Source organism: Aspergillus eucalypticola (genome assembly GCF_003184535.1).
Source record: "Aspergillus eucalypticola CBS 122712 chromosome Unknown BO83scaffold_46, whole genome shotgun sequence".
Classification (NCBI taxonomy): domain Eukaryota; kingdom Fungi; phylum Ascomycota; class Eurotiomycetes; order Eurotiales; family Aspergillaceae; genus Aspergillus; species Aspergillus eucalypticola.
The window spans coordinates 92,313-116,433 of record NW_020290320.1 but is presented as its reverse complement, the minus strand read 5'-3'; the positions used below and the strand labels follow the sequence as shown (position 1 = coordinate 116,433).

The following is a 24,121-nucleotide window of genomic DNA, read 5'->3' as shown; positions in this document are numbered from 1 at the left end:
TACCACGGTGGAGGTCATGCCATCTATGATGTCGGTTCCGGCGGACATCTCAGAAGCTCACCCTATCCGTACCCACAAAGTGAGCCATTTGCGTAACCAAAGGAGGCAGTTGGTTGAGACCAGGAGACCATCCCACGGCGGGGAATAAATGCCTCGGAACCGAGTGGGGTCGGAACTGGCCAAGCTGGACTCGGAACCGAAACCACACGGAACCGGTGAGAAAACCCCTACTACATCTTCTAACCACCGGCATCGTTGTTGCAACATGAAGGCTAAATTCAGTCCTGGAAGTATGCCGTGACTACGGGATAATGCGATGAAACCATTGTCTAAGACAAAGGAATTCCCACTTCGACGGGACAGCAGTCTTGTTGCAACTGGTAGGCACTCACAATGGTCGCCGAGCTAAAGCAACACGAGCGCGCCAACCCCGGATGGCCGACTGGAGTGGCTCACTCCCGACACCAGCTCCACTTTCAGGGCCTGGAGAAAAGGTCTGCTTCCCCACGGGACATGATGCTCTGGGGTAGAAATAGAGCGACGGCCACAACTGTTTAAATGTCTCGGTCCGTCAAAATCGTAGAGTCCACCTGGCACTGCCCCTTGCTCATTGAGGGTGCTCCTCTGGAATTATGGCTACCAAAATGTCCTCTATACCAGCGGATAATGCCGCTTTGACTCGCACTGCACAGGCTATGGCTGCTCGGGAAGTAGAGCAGCAGAGCTGGCTGGAGCGGAAGCTGAAGCCGACGAAGGTAAGAGCTTGGTATCCCTTCAAGGGAACCCCATTGCTCTATGCGACATGTGGTTTCGGCAGTCTGGGAGATGCCCTGTTTGGGTACAACTCTGGTATAATTGCCTCCTGTCTGGCGACAAACTAGTCGTCACTTCGTGTCGTTGCTGATGGCTGTGTTCGATAGGAATTATGTCTGGTCTTCTCGTCAACCCAGCCTTTGTGTCTCGTTTCTTCAAAGACTACGGCGGTGCTGACGGCTCAACCACCGGTGTCGATCCTTCAATTACAGGGATAGCTGTCGCTTGTTTACAGGCGTCCGCGGCGGTGGGTGCACTCCTTGCAGGACGACTAGGCGATATGATGGGGCGCAAACGGTGCGTCCGTCTCGGCGGGTTTATCTACTTCTTCAGTGCGTTCATTCAGATCTTCGCTCCTGGGTTTGGCACCTTCATTGCCGGTCGCACCATTCAAGGTCTAGGTGTTGGGTTTCTCTCCATGACAGTCCCCATCATTCAGACCGAGATTGCCGCCCCTCATCGGCGTGGTTTGATGGTGGGAATCGAATATACCTTTCAGATAGCAGGTTATATGCTTTCATGTTGGGTAGACTATGGTTTCAATTTCCTTCTGCCCAGTAAAATGTCGTGGCAAGGTCCATTCATTATTCAGATTGCTCTCTCTTTTATTCTGCTGGCCATGTCCTTCTTCCTTCCCGAGACACCTCGTTGGCTGGCCAAGAACGGATTCATGCAAGAAAGCTTGCAGACAGTCGCTGACCTGCACGCCAATGACGATACTCAGGCGGAACATGTGCAGCAGGTTTTTGTGGAGATCGAGGAAGCGGTTATCTTCGAAACCAACCTAGGGAAGTCGTCTTGGATGGTGAGTTCTCCTACGCTTGCCGTGGGCAGACAATCAAATGCAAAACTGACCTTGGACAGGAAATGTTCACCCGATACCGCAAGCGGACCATCGTCGGAATCACCGTGCAGATGTTCGCGCAACTCAACGGAATCAATATCATCTCATTTTACCTTCCCAGCACACTTGCTACCGCAGGCTTCGATGAGCGTAAGTCCCTTCTGTACACTGCAGCCAACGCACTGCCTTATACTGCGGCTACAATCTCGACTTGGTGGTTAGCAGACCGCTGGGGACGGAAACCATTGCTCATACTTGGAGGTGAGTACATTGCCGTCCTCTGACACCTTCCTATACACTGTGGACACCCAACTAAAACATGTACCGAACTAGGTCTCGGAATGGCAGTCCTTCTTGGCATCGTCTGCGCTTTCACCGAAGCCGACCTAGACGTCCAGGTCCGCGCCAAGGGCCAATACGCCTTTGTCATGCTCTACAACATCCTATACGGCTTCACCTGGGGCCCAATGCCGTGGCTACTACCAGCTGAAATCTTCCCCTTGCGCGGCCGCAGTAAAGGAATGGCTCTGGCTACCACCAGCAATTGGATCTTCAACTTCATAATCGGCATGGTCTCTCCAGATGCGTTCGCCGGTATCAACGGATACTTCTATCTTGTCATTGCTGGATTCTGTCTCTTCTCTGCGGGATTGGTATACTTCTACTATGTTGAGACGGCTAATAGCACGCTGGAGGAGGTTGCGGAGTTGTTTGGTGATACGGCGTTTGCGGATGCTGATGGGGAGGCGAGGGAGGCTTCTGAGGTGCGGATAGATTATCGTAAGGATTTTGTGTGATTGTTGCTTCATGCATCACATAGTATGGTAAGCCAGTTTGGATCGAATTGGCTATGCTTGCTGTCCGGCTGACCAGGTTACCAGCGTTCATACTACTCTTACGAAGTATGTTTATGCTTACGAAGCGAAATCATGGTGCTAGCCTATTTCAGCAGCGATAAGTCTCTTGGGCGTTGACGATGACAAAGAACACGATACTTGACTTGTTAGTCGCTCTATCTCCAAATACTATTTCTCTTACGCGTTCTCTAAGTTGGGAGTGGCCAGCGGGCCACACTTATAAGCTTCCTATCTCGAGATGCAACAGTTTGATAAAGGAGGTAGAGCTAGCTAGATACCAAAGGAGCGCGTTAACAACAATGATTGCCGATGAACAACGTAACCAATTCCAACACAGAACTTCACAGCTGACCCCAGCCCACATTGACACAAGACCATCGGCATTGTTGAAAGGCACGAAATAATCTCAAGTCTACGACAAGCCAGAGAAATATCCAAAACAGCCTAGAGTGCTGTTAACTAATTCAAACAGGAGTCTGACAATCCACCGTCTTGTGGTGATCATCGTATTCGCAGTGGTGGCGATCAGTCTTGCACTGTATACAACATTAGCACACATCAAATATCCTGGAGCCCAATAGGGATTTATGTAGGTACATACCCTCAAATTCGTAGCTGAAGGACAGCTGACGACGTGGTTCTTTCCATCCTTTCGGTATGTGCAGGTGTTGTGTTCAAGGCTGCATTCCTATAACAGTTCGTGAATGTTAGTTTCATCTCTATAATGATCAGGGGGATTATGTAGTGGCACTAACTCCACCGTATTTACTCAGCTGCACGTCCCGGGCAAGAAGATCGTCCGACTCAGCTGCGATGGGGTTTGCGATGGCGCCCATTGCGGCGAAGAGGATGATGGCGATGCTGGTGAGTTTCATTTTGGAGATTGGCTTTCTTCTTCTGAGGAATTATTGCGAAACTGTGTTGAGTTAATAGAGATAATATAAGTGAATTGGAGCGTCGTGGAGTTGTCTTATATACTCTGGAAGTTCGGGATACTCTTGCCATATTTGACAAATACTATCCTCAGTTTCCCAAGCAGTCATCATTGAGGCGACACTGGTGGGATAGCCTGAGCTATCCAATCAAAGATATGCCGCATATATTCGAAGAGATATACTGACCTGGCAACTGATATGATCTCCTAGGTGAGGTGGTCGAGTCCTTAGTAATACGACTGGGGCGTGATAACCAGCGCAGAAGGATTACCGTAAGCCACTTGATAGCAGGACATTGATGTTCTGGGTGGCCTTACATCTTTGGTACTATTCGAAGAAGGAAAGATCTCCTGATCCTTGAGTCAATGAAGATATTGTTCATGCGGGGTATAGCATAGGGCTCAACGCTAAGAGTGACTAGTGAGTTCGCTGTAATTAGTCAAGCCTTGAACCCTGCATACACAGCCCTGTAGCCTGCGGCAGGGCTGGGGCGTAAATCCTGCGGATTAGGGCGGACATGCGATGTAACGCTGTAAGCATCAGGCACACGTGATTTGAAGTATTATTATTATCTTATGAGTATACAAGACTCAGTGGCTGACTGATTTAGCTGTAGGGTCGACATATGTTGGCGAAAACGTTGGAACAAACGTCTCAGGGCAGTTTCATCTATATCGGCCTGCAGTACTGAGTATGTATGTAGCATGTTGGACTAAAGTATAGTTCTCAAAGGCTACGATGAATAGCATAGTTGAAACCTTGTTTTTTCCGCTTGTGGTAGTAGCTTACTTTAGGCTATTTAGAGTTCACCAGTGATAAATAAGCACTAATGCCTTCTAAGGCAACAAACAATCATCGGCAGTTCATCCACAACTCAATTCCCTTCATGCGCCAAGTGCTTTGCCTTCCGGCCCCGGTCCGGATCCAATTGATGCTGAAATACTTCGTTTTAGGTCATCATTAATAATCAAGTATGTATAATCAAAGTACTCAAAGTGGCTATTACTGTAACTAAACTGCCATATCTGTGCATGTGCTGCTAAAGGTTCACTAGCCCCATGACCATCTGAGCGGCTCTCAAGCTAAGCATCTAGTCGGTCACATTGGATGTAACATCAAACAATGCTAATGCATGCAGGGCAACTCATCACCTCCCGAATACGACTCAGCCCTGCAAGCCGTCTTACCCACAGCAATGCGGGGTTTGTAACCTGTCCCTGCTGGATAGTTGCATGATCAACAGCTAATTCTGTCTTAGCTTCCGGCTGATCGACAAGCAAACAAAGAAACTAGTTACGCCCGTCAGCATCTACACGAGTCCAGATTCACATCTTGGGCTGTCAGCCTTGTTAGGCCCTATGTTGCTGCCTAAGATGCAGGGGTCCAGAAGGTCTCCCCACGGGAGAGAATCCCCTGCTTTCTCGTAGATGTTAAGTTTACAATAGTTCGTATCTCTGTCTGATTCTGTCAACTTCTCTGAATCTTTACTCTCCTCTATCTCCTGTCTCAATTTGATTGAACCATCGATCAATATTAGTATCAGCGTCCAAAATGGATCACCTCCGTGACTCCCTACTAAGCTCTCTGCCCAGAGACAGCCCTTCTACTGCAGCAATCGATCACTCTCGCAGAGACCAAGAAGACACCCGACAGGCCGTCGCACGTGGCGAATACCAAGAAGTCCGAGACATAGCCTTCAGCAACCGGACCTGGGTCGTGACCAGCCGATACTGCGACATTGGAGATGGCGTTGACTCTCTCGAGAGTCACATCCATTCCCTATGGTACATGTACTACGAGCTTGGGCGAACTATCCCCTCCTACTCACCTGAGCACGAGGGACTAGTCCTCGATATCCTCCGCATCCAAGGAATGGGTCCATTGACAAGACCCTCTGGGGGTGTCAAAGGAATCGATATCGCACGAACTGTCGATGGTACACTATGGAACGACCTCCCCTTCCTTGTTGGCGATATGACCGATTTCTGGATCAATCACAGTGCATCTATGTCGGGAACACACCGGCTGAATTTTGCTACATTTCTGGCTAAACTTGCCTCTACGCGTGTTGCGAAGGATAGACTGGGCCAAGTTGCTCTGCTCATCTTCCGTACCCTGTTTGAAAGTCCCCTGCAACTTCGCTCGGGGAAGGAGTCTGATGAGGAAGATGTAAACAGAGGTACGAAGCAGCTGGAGGTGTTTCATCTGCTACCATCTGCTGTTGCTTGGCTCAAGATAGCAAGCCACAACCTGCTTCTGCTCTCTGAGGTATATTGGAACGGCTGTCCAAGCCACATCAGCAAGGGTGGTGAGACGTTCGTTGAATCGGATCTCGGACAGCGGTCGCCTACAGGGTTCTCGCCATGGAGATACATGTTCTGGCTGAGGCGACTGCATGAGATTCACGATGAGGCTAAGCAGGCGGGTGAGAAAGCTCTGGAGGAGCTCGCTGCTGATGGTATCCAATATATGGTCAATACGATCAAGGATAGGAATTCTGAGGTTCTCAGAGCATATAAGAATGGTGGAGATATCTTGCATCAGGATAAGTATCTTTCGTGTCTGAAGACTCTTGCTCACGTTGAGGAGTAAGAGCTGTGGAGATTTGCGAAATTCTGATGGAGAGATTCCTCCTTCGTGTCCTTCCTTCTCAGTCTCTTAAGACCTTCAAGGTGAATGTCAACTTTCTCTCGAGGCTTCTTATTATTCGTTTTTTATGAAATTCTCATCTCTATTTTTCTTTGTCATGAAGGTGTAGTAACGTAACTCCCAGCCGCACCGGCCACTCGCCCGCGCCGGCCACCCAGTACACCGCCCAACGCGTTTCTACATGCAACCACTCTTTCTATCAAAGGAAGTGAATTAGCAATGAGTAGTACAATGATTCTAGGGCGGTGTACTAGGGGTGGCCGGTGCGGCTGGGAGTTACGTTATAACCTGAGGAACAGAACTAAGGTCACGCAACGATATACACCCGTATATTCGTCGATTTGGACTAAGCTGCCTACAATAGTAAGTCAACTTGAAGAACCCAATGATAACTAGGTAGTCTTTCCTCCATTAACAACGACTACATTATACATCAGAGCCGTACGACGTAGTAAATCCCCTTGGGTAACATGCTCAGCAGTTACGATCTCAGTCATTCCCGACATGTACAGCTGGCTGCAAATCCTACAGGTAAACAATGATTGCCATAACACAATGCATCGAATCCTATACTGGTAACTTGTATTCTGTTATGTCGATGCTTTCTGAAGATTTTGTTATAAATTGAGCGCAGGTATATTCGTATCTTCAGATCAACCCTGTTCTTTGACACGCTCATAGTATGGTACTTTTTGCTGAAATGGGAGATGCATGGCAGAGGGACGAGAAAGCCTCCTCTGCTCCGAAAGTGGAGTTCATGAGCGAACCAACGGTCGCTTAGCAAATCCACTGTACTTGTGACTACTTTGGTGGAGGTCAGCATGGGTATGTGGGTGGGACGGCGCTTCCTGCAACGGCAGACTAGCGTAGCGCTTGTTGCTACCGAATGGGAGAACTAGGCTGGGGCATGGGAGTGACAATATCCGGATAGACCGGATATACGATTGCGGGGTAGAAGGGTTGATACCGTTGGTATACATGTAGAGTCATTTGTGAAATAAGACTTAGAGGTTCATTTGTGGACGTGGGATTCATACACGTTGCTATATCTTTTAGAGTTGAATGTATATTGACATTATATTATAAGCGTATCATTAAGTCAAATATCGGTGGTAAATAGTCGCTGTGCATAGACCAGATAACAGGCTCGGTAAGCAATGCCTTCAGTTGGCTTTGATCTCGGTGGACCGTTTCATGCCGGATGTCATCACTGGTGACTGCAGCACTTTGTGCCAGTCATGCAGCATTGCCGTATTGACAGTAGAGAGGCCGACTTCACTTCCCGCGCGGGATATCATCTCATCTTCATAGTCTCTAATGGCGACAGCCTGTGTCGCCTCTCCAGAGACAATCCGTCGCACCGCTTCCACCAGATTGGCTGCGTCTGTGATCGAATGATTCAAGCCCTGGCCACGCTGATATGTCATGGCGTGTGCTGCATCCCCGGCCAATGTTACCCGCCCCCCTCTGTTATCCCACCTATGGGATTGGTCCCGCGGGTCAAAGTCGCTCAGGCCCATGTACCAGACTTTCTGGTCATCAGGCAGCCATTCGAACGCACTCTTCCAGGGGTCGGTGTAATTCTTGGCAAATTTCTTGACTTGCTCAAGCCTTTGCGCGTTGCTCCAACCAGCTGTCTCCCGCTGCTCCTGCAGGGAGGAGTGCCATGATATGTAGAAGAAGAATGTCCAGGTTTCTGGTCGTTCACGATCTGTTGCGTCGTGTAGTCCAAAGAAAGAGAAATACCCCGCAGGGTTGATGCCAGCGATGTAGAGAGGGTGGAATTGGCGTAGGTATCGAGCACGCTCTGCAGAGTACTGGGCTTGAACAAAGGTGGCGCAGTAAGGAAGCCGGCGGACATCCCCTCTGCTTAGACCCAGTAAGACACGCCGTGTCGTCGAGCGAGCTCCATCCGCGCCCACGATAATCCTCGCTGAGATTGATGAGCCATCTTCGAATATGGCAGTGGCATGTTTGCCGTCAGTAGAATACTGGATGTCCTGGAGCTTTTTGCCATATCTGATGGCCAGTCCCTGCTCCATCAATCCTCGTAACTTCTGACGACGCAAGCGATAGAAAAGGCAAGCAGGTATGGACGCCATGACCTCTCCTGACTGTCCGTTGAGGAAGTTGAGAGCATCCTCTTCTGCTGTTGGCTCATTAGGATCGACTTGAACTGACTGGATTCTTAACCATTGCTCTTCTGGGAGGAGAGCTTGCAAGGGACGTGCACCCCAGTGCAAGCCCATGTTCCAGTCACGGTCATATGCATCTAAACTGTCATGTTTTTCTACCACGATAGTAGGGATTCCAGCCTAAAACGGCGTCTTTAGCCAGGAGTATTTCAGTAGTAGGTGTTATAGTACCTTTTTCAACCCCTGAGCCAAAGCCAGTCCAGTTGAACCTAGCTATAATTAGCTTTATGTGTCTAATCACTCAGTGCATGGCTTCTTCGTGGGGTAAGTCCAACGCAACTAACAAAGCCTTACCTGCGCCCACCACGAGAACCGTGGTTGTGAGTTTCGGCTCGGGGGGAACCATCACGTTATTTAGAGTGTGCAAAGATATAGGCCTCGAGTGGGTACGAGAAGGAAGCTCGTGGGTTGACAGAAATATGCCCCGAATATGTACAGTGGATTGGAAGGAGGAGAGGACGAGTGGAACATGTCATAAATCCCAAGGGTCATGATGGGCCTCCGCGACTCATGACACTCTTGTGATTTGTCCACTGAGGGTTCACCAATCTGCGGATCTCACAGGCGAGCCCCAGTGGAACCAGGAAAAGTACTCCATACCACGTTCTGGTTGTGCCGCGCATAGTGATCATTACCGTAAAATAGTCAGATTGTCCGGTACTGCAAGATGATTCGTGGGCAATTCAAGTCCAAGACAACCCATGCACCACGGCATTAAGCAGCAAGTGCCGGAATTACTGCATTGCGTGTGCTAGTTCTGGGCCATTGATAATCGGCTGTTATTACCCGATATGGGTAAACCACACATTGTGGGTGATTGGACATCATCACATCCGTAGACTATGCAATATGTCATGAGTCATAATCTTTACGCACAACATCATTGACAGTTATAGAGGAGTGTTGAACAATCTCCCAAAGTGACAGTGAGTTCAGGAAGGCTGAAGCCAGGGAGAGCCGGACTCGAGTCGGTGACGTCGAAAACGCAGCATTAGTGCGTTGATAGGCGGAGACAGGCAGACGCTCGGTAGCAGGGGCACCATCCCCTTTGCCAGATGGTTGCAGGCCTGCAGAGCAGCCAAAAAGGAGAAACGAAGGATCGTCATGACTTGCACATTGTCTGCCAATGGAATGGCTGCATTGCCGGATTCTGCAGCCAAATGCCGGCGGCGTGACTAAGCCACCCGTGCAGGATCAGCTGCTGACATTAAACCCAAGACAGTCTAGTGGGTGCATCTGCAAGCCATGTGACCCGCATTCTACCGCATCCGATCGGAAAGAAATCAGAGAACAAGTCCGAAAAGGAGCAAGCAGCGAAACTCAAACCAGCATCTGCCACCAATGACAGCATAGGAATGATTACACCGCCTCGGCAGGTGACCCTGAACCCGAGCAGCCCGAGGCCCTCCGACACGGCCGAGAGCCGATCATTCACGCGACTAAACCGCACTGGGCAGGTACCATCTGTCCGTTCAAACAGCTTCACCCTCAACACGTTCCACACTGCAATCAACAGTAAACCTTCATCTCCAGCTCGGGGCGTTGCAGACCGCTCAAACTCAGGTTCCGCTCTCTTCAGCTGTACCTGATGGCTTTTCCCCTTTCTTCTCGATCTTTCCGGTCGAATTTCTCTGCTTCCTTGTGCAGCTTCACCAGATCGCAACTACCACACGAATCCCCCAAATCTGAACCCCGCCTCTCCTATTCCAAAGGTGCTGGGTCTTCTGCATTTGGTTCATGGGATACCACCCCCCTTGCACTGCCCCAACCGTTCGTGTGCCCCGTACGGAGGAGATCTCCGCAACCGTCCTCAGATCTCGGCTCCCGATCGCCGCCATGACCTCTTCCCGCTGCGAGGAGCATAGCCTTACCACTGAGATCTCTTTGAGCACCCTATCAGATACCCCACACCCTCTTTATTCTTCTGTCGACATGTCGAACCGCATGAGCAATGGTGAGGATAGTATCGCGGATGATGACTCTGCGTACGGCGAGGACTCCTTGATCGGCGATGACACAATCACCTTGTCCACTTACATCACCGACTACCGATATGAGTATGGCCGTCGTTATCACTCGTATCGCGATGGAGCCTACTGGGTGGGTTGTTCGCTTTGAGAGCGTTTGTCCACAGCTGTGGGCTAACCGGTTACGATTTGTCCTACAGGGCCCCAACGATGACATTGCCAATGAACATCAAGATCTAGCGCATCATATGTATTGTCTGACTCTCGACGGGAAGCTACACTTAGCTCCCATTTCGAATCCCCAGGTACGCCTCACGATTGTTGGCCAGCGCGGATCGACAAGTGTCTAAGAATGCATCGCAGGAAATCCTTGATGTGGGTACGGGAACCGGGATATGGGCAACGTGCGTGATTTTATTGTCTCCTTACGGTTAATCCAAACTGTAGACCTAGTACTGACTTTGGCTGAAGAGACATGGCAGATGAATATCCCAGTGCCAAAGTTGTCGGAGTAGACTTGTCTCCGATTCAGCCCGCGTTCGTCCCTCCAAACTGTGTATTTGAGATAGACGACGTGACGCTCCCGTGGACCTATGCGGAAAACCAATTCGATTTCATTCACGTGCGGGAATTGTTCGGCTGCATACCTGATTGGGACGAGTTTTTACGGCAATGCTGGCGTTGCCTCAAACCTGGAGGCTACATTGAGGTAGTAGAGCATTCGGTCGAACCGGTCGCGGATGATGGGACCGTGCCCCCGAATCATTTCTACCGACTCTGGGGACAAACCGTCATTGGTGCGGGTGAGCAGTTTGGCAAGACCTTTAAGATCTGGGAACAGAGCGCTGCACGCCTGGGTAATGCGGGTTTCGTTGGCGTTGTGGAGAACAAGTTCCAGTGGCCAATGAACGCGTAGGTCTTGCTATTCTGTTTTTATGTTTCTCTGGCTGACAACTACGACAGATGGAGCGCAGATCCCAAATTACATGAACTTGTAAGTGATCGTCCATTATCAGGTGTTGCTACTGCTAACACTGAACAGGGCCGCTGGAACCAGCTTCGACTGCACGGTGGGGTAGAAGGCTTCATGCTTCGTCTTCTCACTTCCACTTTGGAATGGTCATATGAGCGAGCTCAGGTGTTCCTCGCTCAAATGCGCGCGTCTCTTCGCGACTATCAGACCCATGCCTATCTACCAGTGACCGTTGTCTACGCTCGGAAGCCAGAGAATGGTGCTGTATTCCGCTAGGCTTACGATGACTGGACCACTGACCTACATATTTGTATACTTCGCTTTATACCCCATGACTGATGTGCAAAATAATGAATAATGAGTTAGCATTCAATGAGGATATGTAATATGCTTTAATTGAGTCCAGGAACCGAGCAGCTATACTATTTGTCGCAATCACCCTAGTAGGCCCGGTCGAGTATATATTCCTAGTACAACCCGCGAGATACCTTTGACCCCGGTAAAATAACTATAAGCTGTACCATCCACATCACTACATCACACATCATAGATGCGATCGCATACAGTTAATGCTAGTAATAATCCTATGGCACATCTACTCATAGCCACCAGCAGTAGACTTGTACTTTGTACGCACTATCAGACTTTGGTAGAAGAAAAACCCGCGAAGATCCCTACCACCCCACGTGTTCACCGCATTAGCGCGACGCACTCCCTGCAGGGACCTTGCGTGAAAAAAAAAAAAAAAAAAAAAAACAAGCACATCTACTTTGATCTTCCCCCCTGCAGCACTAGAATATATGACTATTTGATGAAGATGATAAGATATGAATCTAGTCCTAATACAACCAACCGATCCTAAGTCAGCCTTTCAATGACAGCCTTCCATATCTAGCATACTATTGCTATGGTTTTTCAACAACATCCGATATGGTGTAGTGGCTAACATCGCCGTCTCTCACACGGCAGCCGGGGGTTCGATTCCCCCTATCGGAGTTCGAATTCTCTTTTTGGTTTTTTTTACCCCCCATCATTAATTATTTATCGATCATACCCGGATAAGGAATCTTCTTGTGGGTTAGGTTGGGTTGGGTGGGTTTTCGTTTTGTGTGTGCATTCCCATTATGCGAGCGGGTGGGCATAGTTCGTTTTACCCTCCACCTACTACTGTGCTAGATCATGACTTCTTTCTGACACTACTATAGTGTGCTGATATATATATATATCGACTAGAAACAGTAATTCCCGGTGGTATCTCGCACTATATATATTCATTCATTCGTTGCGGAGTAAGAACTTACAAGTCAAACAAGTAACCATCAGCAAAGTACTAACCTTTTTTACAATCATTGATTTCCTTATCTCAGTTGGCGATAGAAGATGAATGTAAAGGAACTTCAATTACCAAGGTTCTTCATTTTCTTTATGATCATCTGATCGTCGAATCCGGCTTTGTGCCTTGTCCTCGTGGGGAAATTGGATATACGTATTGGAGATGATGTTGTGTGTGTTCTGTTACTGGACTGTTTGTGAAGGGACTAATTACAGCCCAGGATATTTCAACTGCCATTCATGGAATATTTCCGACCATGCAGTCGACTACTAGCAATAACAACAACCACTACTACTACCCCACCAAGCCGCGCCAATCGTACATCATATTCATCATCATTACACATAATTTACTCAAGTACCAGATCTAGCAGCATTACCCAGACCATTCATCAACTGGCACAACCCCTGAACCAACGGGGGAAGCGCATCCTGAGAAGCATCTGCCCGCAGAAGCTCCTGAGTGAGGTCCATAGTCTGTCCCGGATCAGAGACAAACGCAGGTCCTTGTCGGCCCTGCAATGCCGGACTGCCACATCCGAGAGAGATGAATTTCTGCACGTCGGTGGTCTCGTCTCCGTCGAGGTAGATCGTTGGGCCGCGGATGGTGGAAGGGGGACCCAATGGGCGGTTTTCCGAGCCGCCCATTTTATTGTTCTTGGCTTTGAGCACCACGCTATACGACCAAAAGGCTAAGCTGGCATAGTACACACCAACCGCTAGGAAGCCAGTGACGGACCCGGCTGGAATGGCTTTGGCTGCTCGGATGACTTGGCCGGCATGCCATACAGCTCGTCGTGAGTCGATGCTGCTGATCCATTCGAGTGCACTGTGGTAGACTCGTCTTGCCTCGCTCTTGTCTTCCTTTCCGGCGAATAGCTGGAGGTCCTCTAGGGACATGTAAAGTAACATTGAGATCATCTCGTATATTAGAATGACTTCGGGGATGGGAAAGTTGGGCCAATCGTAGCAGATCATGCGAAAGTGCTGCAAAGCTTGTACTAGCTCTTGGTGTCGCGAGTTGGTCACTAATGCATTCCAATGCTTGGTATTGCCCTTGGAAATGAAGCTGAAACGGTGGTACTCGTTCACCATAGCCGAAAAGCCGTGGAGGAGGACGCCACCGGCCAGCTGCAGATCGACAGCTCCTTGTAATCGGGACATGTCCCGCATGGCCTCGACTAGAGACGGCTGTCGCTCGGTTGAAAGTAATCCAAGGTCTAGGTAGGTATCCCTCCACGCTGCTGCTGACTTGGCGTCCCAGAGTGCGCGGATGGATGGGAGCGGAAGCTCTAAATCAGCGTACGATATGAGTGGACTGACATTCAACATCATCGCACACTGCGCGTCATGTAAAAATAAATGATGGACAAGTCTGGACGTGTCAGTTTGAGTACAAAACGGAGAAAGGTGGTGTCACCTTCTGAAAGATTCCTGTTCGATCCAAGCGTGCCATTTCTTCTCCAGCTCTTCCTCGTTGTCCTCGGGACTTGGCACTATAGTCGTATAGATAGTCCGGCGAAAACGTAATGCCCGTCGGAGCATCTAACCTATCGTTAGCGACAGCCTTTCTAGTGCAGGTGTGAACTGACCGTCACCAGTGGTTGTTGGAAGCTTTCCGCTATTTCCGTCCTTCGACCATTGCCGCTCCATAAACCAATGTCAATGACGACTGCGAATGTTTGTGAAGGCCGAAGATGGCGTATGATGCGGTTATCCGACTCATACTGCCCAACATTAGCATCTGTCAAATAAACACATATAAGGCAAATATACCGTAGTCGACAAGTGTAGGCGTGCAACTTCCATCAACGCGTAGCCCAGTTTACGGATGGTTGGTATAGCCGAGCGGACCGCACCAGAGGCAGCAAGGGCTGTTAGCATGTCGGAGCTCTGTTCATTTGGGTAAAACGTCGGACCATGGATGAATGGATCCAGCTTCTGGCTCTGATAGGCAAAGTAGTCTTGTATGAGGCCATCTAACAGCTCAGTGCTCGGAAATGACTTTAATTTGCGTGGAATCATGGCTTTCTCGCTCGTCTGTAAGACCATTCCGAAGATGAGATCGCGACTACCCGGAGCGAGTCTCTCCGGTAGGATCTGCCGCTCGCCTCTGATGCTGGACCCCGGGCTATCTATAACCACTGGGACTGATAGATTGTCTTGGTCAGCAAAGACATGATCATGCTGTGCAGGTTTCCATGCCGACAGCGATGACCGTTTGTAGGCCTCAGCACCAAGCGCAATCCTACTATCCACATCGGAGCGATCGTTGGGTGCATCGGGGGGCTGTGGAGCAAGGTGTGATAGCCCCTGGGAATTGAAGTAATCGATCAGGCCAAAGTCAACTTCAGTCAGATCGAAATCGAACTGCATGTTGGTACTGAGAAGGTTATGGCGGTAGTCTAGCGTAGGGTTCATGGCATTCAGGGGATCTAATTCGTTCGGGCGGGATAAGGATGGTATGAGAGCATCGGGAATGAACTCGGGGAAGAAGGTTCCATCGACACTAAAGATACCACTTTCATGATCCAACGCGGGTGATATTGCTTCGGCGAAGCTCGATCAGCACACGCTTGCACTTCGATTACGATATAGGCGGAACTTACCGCCATAATTGGTCGACGGGGGATTTTCGGGCGCGGGGTCGGGCGGATCAGGCAAATAGTTATTTACAGTAAAGTCAGGGGTGGTCAATGAAGGATGATCGATAGTAGCTGGGTAGTCGCCTATAGGAGGTATTGTTGGCGAGAACGCGGTCTGCGGTTGGGGTGGCTCGGGATACTGGCTTTGGCCATCAGGGTCATCGTACCCTAAATCGCTCAGTTATCGGATATAGCGGCTATCCCAAATGAACCAACCTTGCATCGGAGACCCCGGGGTCAGTTCATCGAATCCGGCGTCGTGCCAGTCGCAAATAAGCTTTTTGTCCCGACAACGCCGACAAGGCTTTTCCTCGTCGCACTTGAGCTTTGATGTGGCGCATGCTTTGCACGCCTGGGAGACCCGACCGCTCTTCGCATAGGACGGGGGACGTTTGCGCTTGCCATCTCGTGGATGGTCATGACCTGCAGCGTGTCGCTTCATCAGGTCCCTGATGCGGAGCGGTCAGAACCAAAAAGAGGATGGCAGAGACGGATGAGGACGGGACGTACGGCCTGGCGAAGCCTTTGTTACACACATGGCAAACATATGGTTTCTCGCGGGTATCTGCGCGTGGAGTTAGAAGAATAGAGGCAATGGGGGGGACATGAAGACTGTGTCATACGCGACCGGACGTGTCGAATTAGATGATCTGCCCGATTGTAGTGTTTTTTGCAGAACCCACATTGAAAATATCCATCGCGCGCTTTAGGGAGTGGTCGTGATGGGGATTGCGCGGGGAATGATGGAGAGGACTTATCGAGCATGATGGAGGCGATGCATATGGGGTGAAATTCGGAGTGAGATGGAAGGGATGATGAGGTGAAGAAGAGGAATTAGTGTCAAGTAGATTGAAACTGAGTTGGAATGATGGATAGTGTGGGGAAGTCACCAAGCGTCAAGCTCGGGATGGCAAAATGCGGGGAACGGGGTCCATGATTGGGATAATTTAGAGGGATAGGAGGGACTAGTTCACTATTCAGGCTATCTTTCCCTGGGGACTAAGCCAGATTGAAGAGTGTCTACGTATTTCGCAGAGAGGCGAGGATGAGGCTGGCCACTCTGCTGCTCGGACTGCGCCATAAAGTTGGCTCCAGCCCTGGATGGCGCCATGACTAAGCGGCAGAGGAAGTGCAGGGTTTCTTTTCTCAGATGTGGATCATTCAGGATGTGCAAGAATGCAACCCGAATACTACCGGCGATCTACCAGCTAGTATAGGCAGATGAGTTTTACGAGCACGCGTCTCCCGGTCAGCCAGATGGGCAAGTGAAAGGGATGGTCCCTCGCGATGACCAGTGAGGTGGCTTATCAATTGCCTTGGGACCCTTACAGCGTGCTCGGGATGTGGAGGACCCTAACCGAGGCCCCTTTCCTGGGTCTCCATCCTGGATGATCCATCTCCTCCAGCTACCAACAGGGAACAGGCCCAGACTAGTAGTCCAGATCCTATTACTCACCAGTCCGTTGTTAGGAGTACCATCACTCCCCCCCCACAAGAGCGATGAAAGCCGAAGCCGGATGGCACAAAATGGGTATGTCCGCAAAACCCCGACCGGACCCCAGCTGGCAGCCAGAGTCCGGCAGCTATGACCTATAGCAAGATCCACTCACGCCGCTAGCTAGGCCTCACCCCGGTCCACTTGTTCTCCCATGGCTCTCCGATGATGATATACGAAACGACCGAATGCTCCAACTACTGGCGTAAATGTGGTGACGAAGCACGAGCACACAATGTGAGAGGAATCGTGATGCTGGTGCGTCTACCATTCCCTATCATCATAAACACGCGGATCCACCCGTCACTCTACACTACCCAGATTGGGGGGAAAAGACATCCACCCCCACGGACACTAAGTTAACTAACACCCAATGATGACCAAACCAGAGCTCCCACTGGGCAACACTAGGAGACGGCATCGAAGTGGCCACGAACCCCGCTCCCCAGATCAGCCCCATAGGTATCGTCCCGAGCAACGACTACAAGACCTACCACATGACATCTGACTTGGCCACCGCACAACGATGCATCGACCTCCTCCAAGCAGAGGGCTTCAATGTATCCGGCAACCCCAACTACAACTGGATAGTAGACGTGTTCACCATTATCCAAAAGATGTTCCCAGAGGGAAATCCCCCTCCGGTAACAGTGGTATCCAGTAACGCGCGATACGATCCGCACTTCCATCTGAAAATAGGAAAGACACTGCGCCAACTCCGAAAGGAGAACTACCTCCTCATTGGAACAGGAGGATCAGTCCATAATCTCTACCGCAATCGATGGGGACCCATGGTCAAACATCGCGATTCCCTAGCCCAGGAGATCCCCCCGGAGGAATGGGCACTGGAGTTCAAGCAATCCCTGGAGGATGTGATGACGAAGACTTCCGGATTGCAGCTGCAGCGGGCGGTTACTAGGCTCATGAAGCATCCACAATTCCGCGACGCGCACGGTACAGACGATCATTTCGTGCCGGCGGCTTTTGTGGCGGGAGCGGCGGGGGATGCAGAGGATGAGGGTTGTCACGGGGTCTTGGGCGCGGAGACTTGGGAGTTGTGTAATATGGCGAATTTGCAGTTTACGTTTGGGAGGTGGCCAGAACAAAAGCTCGAGGCTGCTTGACTCTTAGCTGAATGATAGCATGATAGATGTATTAAGATGAGCTTGTGATTAGACTCTTGGTCATCGAAGCTTTGTACAGACTGAGTGAGGATCCTGTTCATTTTTGACCAACCAATTGTCTTGGTCTACCTCACTGCGAAACTATTGTAAGACGAGATGAAATTATCGTACTCGCCAATATTCCCGGATACCATCTCCTTCCACACAGTATTCACACATAATGACCCCAAGTCTCATATCGCACGAATACAAACTTTGACCCAAGATCACAACAACATAACTCACATGCATACCAATTTACTCCATTTGAAAACACCACTCATAACCCTCTCCACCTCCTCACAGCCGCATATCCATAAATCCCCATCGTCGAGACACTCGCCACAAATGTAAACAGCGTAATCACCCCACCAGTAATAATCCCCTGCTCAAAGAACCCAATTTCCTTGCCACTGCGCTGCCCGATAGCGGGCAGTGGTACCAACGCCTCGCGCAATGCGTCGTTGGACTTGGATGCGTAGCTGCTCACTATGTCTCGAACCAGAGTGGTGTTGCTGGTCTCCGTTACGAACTGGGGTCGGGGGACCTGCAGGGATGGTACTGAGTAGCGAGTTTCGCGCGAGGGTTTTTGGTTGATGGGGTATGCGGGGCCGACTGTTCCTGTTAGTAATTCCTGTAGAGGGCTGGGAAGGGAGTGGGAAGCTTACTGAGCATGTCGACGGGAACGTGGTTGATATAAGAGGTGTAGGAGTCGATGAATTGAGTTAGGTATTTGGCTGCCGCGGGGGCGGAGAAGGCGTATGTTGCTGCTAGGGTGCCCATGCTACATTTCTGTTGGCATATCTCCATAAGGAGGGGAGGGAGGGTTTCAGGGCAACTGGGAGACATACGATGTGCTGAAATCAATAGCATCGTCTAGGCTAGTCACCGGATGCAGGACGAGCACCTTCTCGGATACCTTCTTTTGCAGAAGAGATGTTTTTCTAAACTGTCAGCATGCTACTTCAATGGATGGGGGTATAGAGCTTACCGGTCGTGCACTTCAACTACACCCCATTCGGAACCAGATACTATCACCCGTGCGCTGGCGTCTTTGTACGCCGCATCGAGCAACGAAGCGCCCGAACTCGATCGTCGCGGATTGACGGCCGTCTGACGAGCGTCTCCATTTTGACCAGCTAGATACTTTGACGATCGCTGGATAATGGCTTCCACGAACTCCTTCATGGCGAACTCCTGTACGAGTACAACGTCAGGAGAGTAAGTGGAGCGACCGCCAAAAGCGAATCGCGCGGACACCAGCGCATCCGCTGCAGCGGAGATGTTGGCTGTGCGGTCGACGATGGCGACAGTTCTGGCTGATGTGGGTGAAGAAAGGCTATTGGAAGTAGGAGAAATAGAGTCGCTTTGTGCAATGATGTGCGTTTTGTTAAGAAATGCAGCGTCTGGTCTCTCCTCGCTGATAGCGAATGTATCCGCGTCCAGGGTCTGAGGCAGGATCTTCTTGAGCACACCCGGTACGGCCATTGTGGTTTTCGTCAACTATTAAAACGAGAATCAGCATTGAGCCATAGTACTTGACCGTGTTGAACCCACCTCAAGAATTACACAGTTCCCGGCCGCAATGGCAGCACTCAGCGCCGCGACAACAGAGAAAAACATAGTATGCGAAGAAGGAACAATATAGACAATCCCGACTCCACGCTTCCCATCATAATTATCCTTGCCATTGGCAACACGATACTCCTCTTCCAGGTCTTTCTTCAAGTCCAGCGAAGCATAGTGTGTGCGAATCTCTTTGAAGGCAAGGCAGATCTCGGCGCGAACCTCCTCCGACGAATTCCCCGAATCGGCAGCGATCGCATCTTTAATCTGCTCGATATTTTGTACAAGACTGGACTGTAGACGATGAAATTGATTCTGACGGTATCTGATATTCAGACAGCGACCGTCTATCTCAGCAGCGACAATGCGCTGGAAAGGCTGTGTTGCGACCATTGTGCGTTGGTAGTAAGCGTGCTTGGTGGCACTGTGTTACACCCAGGTCCGGAACCTAGATGGATATAGTAGCAGGGGCTAAGCCGACAATCACGTCACACCGTCAAACACGCGATGTGGACACAGCTTATTCCTCGGCAGTATCGCCCCAGCTAGTGATCCGATCATGCGGACAGTGGAAGAGTGTGCGGGGGAAATATGGGGGAAAAGATGGAGGGAGGGTTGGGTTGAGTCTGAGCGTTCGGGATGTGGAGGAAGCAAGGGATGGATGGGATGAACAGCACATCGCTTTTGTTATGCAGGTTAGTCTCGGTGCACTCTCCACCGCTAGTCAAGAGGAACATCATCTGTTCTAATTGCTGTTGTTGTCTGCTAGAGTGCTTGTTACACCCTCAAGATATTATTTTCATCATGTCGTCTACAACTACAACAACTGCTACAACTACATCTAGGGCTGTTGACGCCAGCACGCTTTCCATCCTTTCCGACTACGAAATCCACCACACCGGCTCAGAGACCCAACCTCAACCCCGGGTTCCTCGTGATGCTGTCCCTGTAACTCAGCCTGTGGACTGGCCTTCGCACTATAGACGTATCCCTTCATATCGACCTCTGAATCGGAACTTGAGCTACGAAGAGCGATCGGCTGGGACGGGTCCCGTGGAGTATATGTTTATCCAAACCATGTTGCATGGGGTGTGGTTGAATGCGGTGATTATCTATGCTAAATCTTCAAATTGGATAATTCTGATATATGTGCAGACTGTTGCGCGTCTCTGGCGCTTTACTGGGGGAAGGATCAACGATAAGATCTTCCATTATGAAGTTGGAGGAGAGTGGTGATTTAGTATAGTTTATATCTGATCTAAATTCAGTTTTGCGTTCTATTAACATATACCAAAAAATATATTGTACTACCTATACGTTATATCAATAGCTTATATGCTACGAATATCAAGTTACAAAGCAACTACCTTCTACCCCTTATAGCAAATGTACCACGTGAACAGTAACAATATAGTACCAGATCAGCATTTGATTTACGATAATAGGTCAATAACCAGCATCCTATCAGAAACATCGCGCTCACAGATCTCTAAATGTATTTAAATTCTCAAACCTCTTATGTATCTGCATGACAGCTATAGACATCCCTTCCATTCCATCTAGAACTTACACCCTATATCAACCTCACCCCCTATCCCCTCTCATCCCAATCCCACCTCACCGCCTCCCCCGCAAATAAATCAGCTTTAAGTACTATCCCTAACCTGAATCCCGCCCAAATCCTCCTTCAATCCCTCTCCCAACCCCTTCGCAGGCAACAACACATACAACATCCTCGCCCAGCTCCCTTCCCCATTCTCCCCATCAGGAGTAACATTCCTCCAAGCATGATTCGTACCCCTCTGGACCGCCACATCCCCCCTCTTCAACAACCTCGTCTCCCCCGAGTCCAAGACCAACTCAACCTCCCCCTCCAACACAACCCCATAATCCACCGACACAGTGCGATGCATCGGACTCAGCGCATGCGGCGGCATATCCACAATGCGACACACCGAGCCCGTGGAGATGGTGATTCCGGGGGGGTTGGTCAGGTAGGAGGCGTAGGCGGGGATGTCGGCCTCGTCGGTGAGGTTAGCGGGGAAGGAGTCGGTGGTGTAGACGAGGGAGAATTGCGCATTGGCGGAGTCTTGAATTTGTTGCACCGGCATGGTCTCTGAGAGGGTAGTGGAGAAGATGGCCTTTTTGGTGGTGGGGTCGTGGGTTGTTATGTAGCGGGAGAGGGGGCGGATGTTTTTGGTGTTGGTCATTTTGGTGGTGTTGGTTTGGGGGTAATTGGGTGGTGGTTGTTGGTGGTGTAGAAGATTGATTGAGATAATGAAGTAGTAGAGTATTCTGTTTGGTGGTTTGGGGTTGGTATACTGCTTTGGATGGGATGCTGTTTGCTATATAATGCTGTGTCTATACTAGTAGTATACGGACGAGGATGCATCGGGACCACATCCCGATGGAGTTCAGAAGGTGGTTCAATCGGTTGTTCGGCTCTCGCATTACAGAATGAAGTTCGATTTCTAATTATCTCATCTAAGTTATGATCTACTTCCTGCGGAGTTCCTCCAGCCAGCCCCGCGGGGGAATAATCGGCAAAGTGACATAGTTGTCTCCATGGCCAAAGTTGATATGGTTGAGCCCGTGGAATCGCTCCGGGGATCTGTCTCTGTCAGCAACGTAGTCGTTAGTACAACCTGGGAGCAACTTACCGGTCTACAGGAGAATTGTGCTGGAATATTCCACTTCCTTGGGTATCGCCAGATGCGACCTCGAGGATGATCTTTCCTCCCTTCTCGACCACTACGTTGGTCGGCCACACCTCCACATCGACCGGGTAGACCTCGCCCGGGATGACCGGGAGCACGTCCGTGGAGTAAAAATTGCGATGGGGCAGCCAGGGACGGTGGCGAGGATGCTCAGGGTCTGTCTTGCGCAGACTGACACGCTGCCAGCCCTTGCAGAGAGGCACTGGGTCTCCAGCCGTGCCGGTATAGAAGACCTCCTTACCCTCGGGAGAGATGTACCGCAATGTGACGAAAAGGTCGATATCTTGCGGAGTGGGAGAGCCTGGCTGGGGACTCATCGACACATTGAGATGGGCGACAATGTGTCCAGTAATTTCTGTTTCGCTCTCGAATGGCGGAGTGGTGAATTGCACCAGCTGCGGGTTCTCCAAACTTCCGAGAGCAGGGTAAGTGATTTTGACCGGGCGCTCTTTCGGAGCTGTGGTTACCAGCTCTTGCTTGGAGGTCAGATAGTATCGCGTGTATTGCGTACGCGCGATGGGCCATTCATTCTCAGTACGGCGAGGGAATTGCTTTTCCGCTTCAGCATTGTTGAATCCGACGTCTCCTTTGCGGAGAACCAGATCAACCTTCGGGGCTGTTCCAGTGGACCATCCCTCGCGATCCTCGCCCTTGAGGAAGGCGTCTAAGAAGCTGCGCTGGACTTCCACTTCTTCCGAATAGTAGAAAGGCAGGTCATGGCGACCGGTGATGAAGCGCAGATACTTCAACTCGCTGCCTGCTTGGGTCCAGCCCTCCACATTACCCCGCAAGTGCAGCAGAATGCCACCCCAGTTGGCCACGGACAGAAGAGGCACCTGAATGTCGGACATAGTGTACTCCTTACTAGCATAGTATATATCATCGCGGAATCGGTTGTTGACGTTGTCGATTGTCTGGTCCTGACGGTTCGCTTCCAATTCCTCCTCGGGAAGATCACCCTCGATGGTATCAGGACCCCAGTTACGGGCGGCACGACCAGGCCGACCGTACTGGTTAGAGACGACCTGGCGGTCCCACCAGAATTTGATAAAGGAGTTCGAAAGGATGCCTCCGTGGCGACAGCGATCACGGTAGTAGTCGGACATGCCCTCCCACGGGATAATACACGACAGGCCCTTGGGTTGCCGGGCACTGACTCTCCATTGACTTCCAGCATAGTAACTAATTCCGAGCAGTCCTACTTTACCAGTAGACCATGGCTGTTCGGCTGCCCATTCGACCACATCAAAGAAAGCCTCGCTTGTTTCACGGGACATGGTGTCAAGCTTTCCGCGGGATTGGCCAGTGCCTCGCTCATCCGCCCGAACAACAGCATAGCCATGCTTAGTCCAGAAGGCAGGGTCGGGGGTTTCCCAGGCTGAATGAGCAGAGTGATGCTCAGGGTTGACTTCGCTGTATGACTTCGGATGGAAGTCCGAGTATGGAATATCTTTGCCGTAGGGGCCGTAAGTGACTAGCACTGGGGCTTTTTCCAACTCCTTGGGTCGGTAGACGTTGCATCGGACAAGACCCGATTTATCCTTCAAAGCAATGGTGACATTCTGCTCGAAGATGTAAGGGAAGGATGTATCATCCCGGGTAGTGATGTCTTCGCGGATGGGATTCGGCATGATGGTGATACTGTACCTCACCAGAAAACAATAGAGGGTCAATAGTGAGGAAGTAAAAACGGTGTACAACAAATGAACCCAAAATCGGTGTGATAAATAGGCCGTGGTTATCTACCCCTCACGGTGTTTTGCGCCATTTCAACGGTTCCCTTACATCCGCCCCGAACGTGGAGCCGAAGTGGTTGAGCCGAGGATTGAGATCACGACTCCAGACCCCAAAATCCGTCCGGCATTAACGGTGGGCACACATGACTCATCCTGGCAATTTGTGGGGGTGAAAGAAATCATGAGGTTGTCTTGAAAGATATAATTGTGTAGTATGTCATGGCAACACTCCGC

The 24,121-nt window shown here is 50.3% G+C and overlaps 11 protein-coding genes and 1 non-coding gene across 12 annotated transcripts; 6 read left to right on the top strand and 6 right to left on the bottom strand.

The window, feature by feature from the left end:
• Positions 1-57: 57 nt before the first annotated feature.
• BO83DRAFT_326272 (uncharacterized protein) lies at positions 58-571 on the bottom strand (the record flags this gene model as incomplete). The annotated part of the gene is made up of 2 exons (XM_025528035.1): positions 58-230; positions 430-571. Coding segments are annotated over 2 exons (315 nt in total), but the record flags the coding sequence as incomplete, so codon positions are not given.
• A 61-nt stretch (positions 572-632) lies between these two features.
• On the top strand, positions 633-2,454 carry BO83DRAFT_403964 (sugar porter family MFS transporter; the record flags this gene model as incomplete). Its single annotated transcript, XM_025533667.1, has 4 exons — positions 633-849; positions 921-1,618; positions 1,678-1,918; positions 1,991-2,454. The coding sequence occupies 4 exons, from the start codon at positions 633-635 to the stop codon at positions 2,452-2,454; spliced, it is 1,620 nt and encodes a 539-aa protein (XP_025382253.1).
• Positions 2,455-2,956: 502 nt separating this feature from the next.
• BO83DRAFT_383499 (uncharacterized protein) lies at positions 2,957-3,434 on the bottom strand. The gene is made up of 3 exons (XM_025532479.1): positions 3,270-3,434; positions 3,116-3,202; positions 2,957-3,050 (listed from the first exon to the last, which is right to left on the bottom strand). The coding sequence occupies exons 1-3, from the start codon at positions 3,387-3,389 to the stop codon at positions 2,979-2,981; spliced, it is 279 nt and encodes a 92-aa protein (XP_025382252.1). The 5' UTR covers positions 3,390-3,434; the 3' UTR covers positions 2,957-2,978.
• A 1,402-nt stretch (positions 3,435-4,836) lies between these two features.
• On the top strand, positions 4,837-6,230 carry BO83DRAFT_191948 (DUF3632 domain-containing protein). The gene is made up of 2 exons (XM_025526556.1): positions 4,837-6,121; positions 6,223-6,230. The coding sequence occupies exon 1, from the start codon at positions 5,001-5,003 to the stop codon at positions 6,039-6,041; it is 1,041 nt and encodes a 346-aa protein (XP_025382251.1). The 5' UTR covers positions 4,837-5,000; the 3' UTR covers positions 6,042-6,121; positions 6,223-6,230.
• A 1,031-nt stretch (positions 6,231-7,261) lies between these two features.
• On the bottom strand, positions 7,262-8,639 carry BO83DRAFT_394117 (FAD-dependent oxidoreductase; the record flags this gene model as incomplete). The annotated part of the gene is made up of 3 exons (XM_025532997.1): positions 7,262-8,413; positions 8,465-8,502; positions 8,588-8,639. 3 exons carry the CDS (start codon positions 8,637-8,639, stop codon positions 7,262-7,264), a joined length of 1,242 nt encoding a protein of 413 aa, XP_025382250.1.
• A 1,141-nt stretch (positions 8,640-9,780) lies between these two features.
• Positions 9,781-11,620, top strand: BO83DRAFT_383492 (class I SAM-dependent methyltransferase). Its single transcript, XM_025532478.1, has 6 exons — positions 9,781-10,393; positions 10,461-10,565; positions 10,624-10,664; positions 10,732-11,172; positions 11,224-11,254; positions 11,303-11,620. Exons 1-6 carry the CDS (start codon positions 10,031-10,033, stop codon positions 11,507-11,509), a joined length of 1,188 nt encoding a protein of 395 aa, XP_025382249.1. The 5' UTR covers positions 9,781-10,030; the 3' UTR covers positions 11,510-11,620.
• A 537-nt stretch (positions 11,621-12,157) lies between these two features.
• Positions 12,158-12,229, top strand: BO83DRAFT_t267. The gene has a single exon. It is a non-coding gene; the product is annotated as a tRNA-Glu (tRNA).
• A 648-nt stretch (positions 12,230-12,877) lies between these two features.
• BO83DRAFT_372838 (putative C6 and C2H2 transcription factor RegA-like) lies at positions 12,878-16,202 on the bottom strand. Its single transcript, XM_025529998.1, has 8 exons — positions 15,834-16,202; positions 15,721-15,775; positions 15,427-15,659; positions 15,175-15,378; positions 14,342-15,114; positions 14,158-14,292; positions 13,986-14,110; positions 12,878-13,940 (listed from the first exon to the last, which is right to left on the bottom strand). Exons 1-8 carry the CDS (start codon positions 15,973-15,975, stop codon positions 12,920-12,922), a joined length of 2,688 nt encoding a protein of 895 aa, XP_025382248.1. The 5' UTR covers positions 15,976-16,202; the 3' UTR covers positions 12,878-12,919.
• A 215-nt stretch (positions 16,203-16,417) lies between these two features.
• BO83DRAFT_349918 (DODA-type extradiol aromatic ring-opening family dioxygenase) lies at positions 16,418-17,959 on the top strand. The gene is made up of 3 exons (XM_025528884.1): positions 16,418-16,741; positions 16,833-16,963; positions 17,095-17,959. Exons 1-3 carry the CDS (start codon positions 16,711-16,713, stop codon positions 17,827-17,829), a joined length of 897 nt encoding a protein of 298 aa, XP_025382247.1. The 5' UTR covers positions 16,418-16,710; the 3' UTR covers positions 17,830-17,959.
• A 189-nt stretch (positions 17,960-18,148) lies between these two features.
• BO83DRAFT_372831 (aldehyde dehydrogenase PutA) lies at positions 18,149-19,827 on the bottom strand (the record flags this gene model as incomplete). The annotated part of the gene is made up of 5 exons (XM_025529997.1): positions 18,149-18,483; positions 18,537-18,652; positions 18,720-18,812; positions 18,860-19,371; positions 19,426-19,827. 5 exons carry the CDS (start codon positions 19,825-19,827, stop codon positions 18,149-18,151), a joined length of 1,458 nt encoding a protein of 485 aa, XP_025382246.1.
• A 411-nt stretch (positions 19,828-20,238) lies between these two features.
• Positions 20,239-20,670, top strand: BO83DRAFT_412664 (uncharacterized protein; the record flags this gene model as incomplete). The annotated part of the gene is made up of 2 exons (XM_025534424.1): positions 20,239-20,538; positions 20,590-20,670. The coding sequence occupies 2 exons, from the start codon at positions 20,239-20,241 to the stop codon at positions 20,668-20,670; spliced, it is 381 nt and encodes a 126-aa protein (XP_025382245.1).
• Positions 20,671-21,080: 410 nt separating this feature from the next.
• On the bottom strand, positions 21,081-23,782 carry BO83DRAFT_412663 (alpha/beta-hydrolase; the record flags this gene model as incomplete). The annotated part of the gene is made up of 2 exons (XM_025534423.1): positions 21,081-21,729; positions 22,095-23,782. 2 exons carry the CDS (start codon positions 23,780-23,782, stop codon positions 21,081-21,083), a joined length of 2,337 nt encoding a protein of 778 aa, XP_025382244.1.
• Between the last annotated feature and the right edge of the window lie 339 nt (positions 23,783-24,121).

Excerpts from the sequence above, each read along its gene's own strand:
- BO83DRAFT_349918 (XM_025528884.1), top strand. The coding sequence starts at position 16,711 with ATGAAAGCCGAAGCCGGATGGCACAAAATGG. Across the intron at positions 16,742-16,832 it reads AGCCGGATGGCACAAAATGG|GCCTCACCCCGGTCCACTTG; the intron begins GTATGTCCGCAA and ends GCCGCTAGCTAG. Across the intron at positions 16,964-17,094 it reads TGAGAGGAATCGTGATGCTG|AGCTCCCACTGGGCAACACT; the intron begins GTGCGTCTACCA and ends TGACCAAACCAG.
- BO83DRAFT_383492 (XM_025532478.1), top strand. The coding sequence starts at position 10,031 with ATGGGATACCACCCCCCTTGCACTGCCCCAACCGTTCGTGTGCCCCGT. Across the intron at positions 10,394-10,460 it reads ATCGCGATGGAGCCTACTGG|GGCCCCAACGATGACATTGC; the intron begins GTGGGTTGTTCG and ends TTTGTCCTACAG. Across the intron at positions 10,566-10,623 it reads CTCCCATTTCGAATCCCCAG|GAAATCCTTGATGTGGGTAC; the intron begins GTACGCCTCACG and ends AATGCATCGCAG.
- BO83DRAFT_383499 (XM_025532479.1), bottom strand. The coding sequence starts at position 3,389 with ATGAAACTCACCAGCATCGCCATCATCCTCTTCGCCGCAATGGGCGCC. Across the intron at positions 3,203-3,269 it reads AGCTGAGTAAATACGGTGGA|GAATGCAGCCTTGAACACAA; the intron begins GTTAGTGCCACT and ends GAACTGTTATAG. Across the intron at positions 3,051-3,115 it reads CTTCAGCTACGAATTTGAGG|TGCAAGACTGATCGCCACCA; the intron begins GTATGTACCTAC and ends TGTTGTATACAG.
- BO83DRAFT_191948 (XM_025526556.1), top strand. The coding sequence starts at position 5,001 with ATGGATCACCTCCGTGACTCCCTACTAAGCTCTCTGCCCAGAGACAGC.
- BO83DRAFT_372838 (XM_025529998.1), bottom strand. The coding sequence starts at position 15,975 with ATGCTCGATAAGTCCTCTCCATCATTCCCCGCGCAATCCCCATCACGA. Across the intron at positions 15,776-15,833 it reads AATTCGACACGTCCGGTCGC|ATACCCGCGAGAAACCATAT; the intron begins GTATGACACAGT and ends CTCCACGCGCAG. Across the intron at positions 15,115-15,174 it reads CCCGTCGACCAATTATGGCG|CAATATCACCCGCGTTGGAT; the intron begins GTAAGTTCCGCC and ends GCTTCGCCGAAG.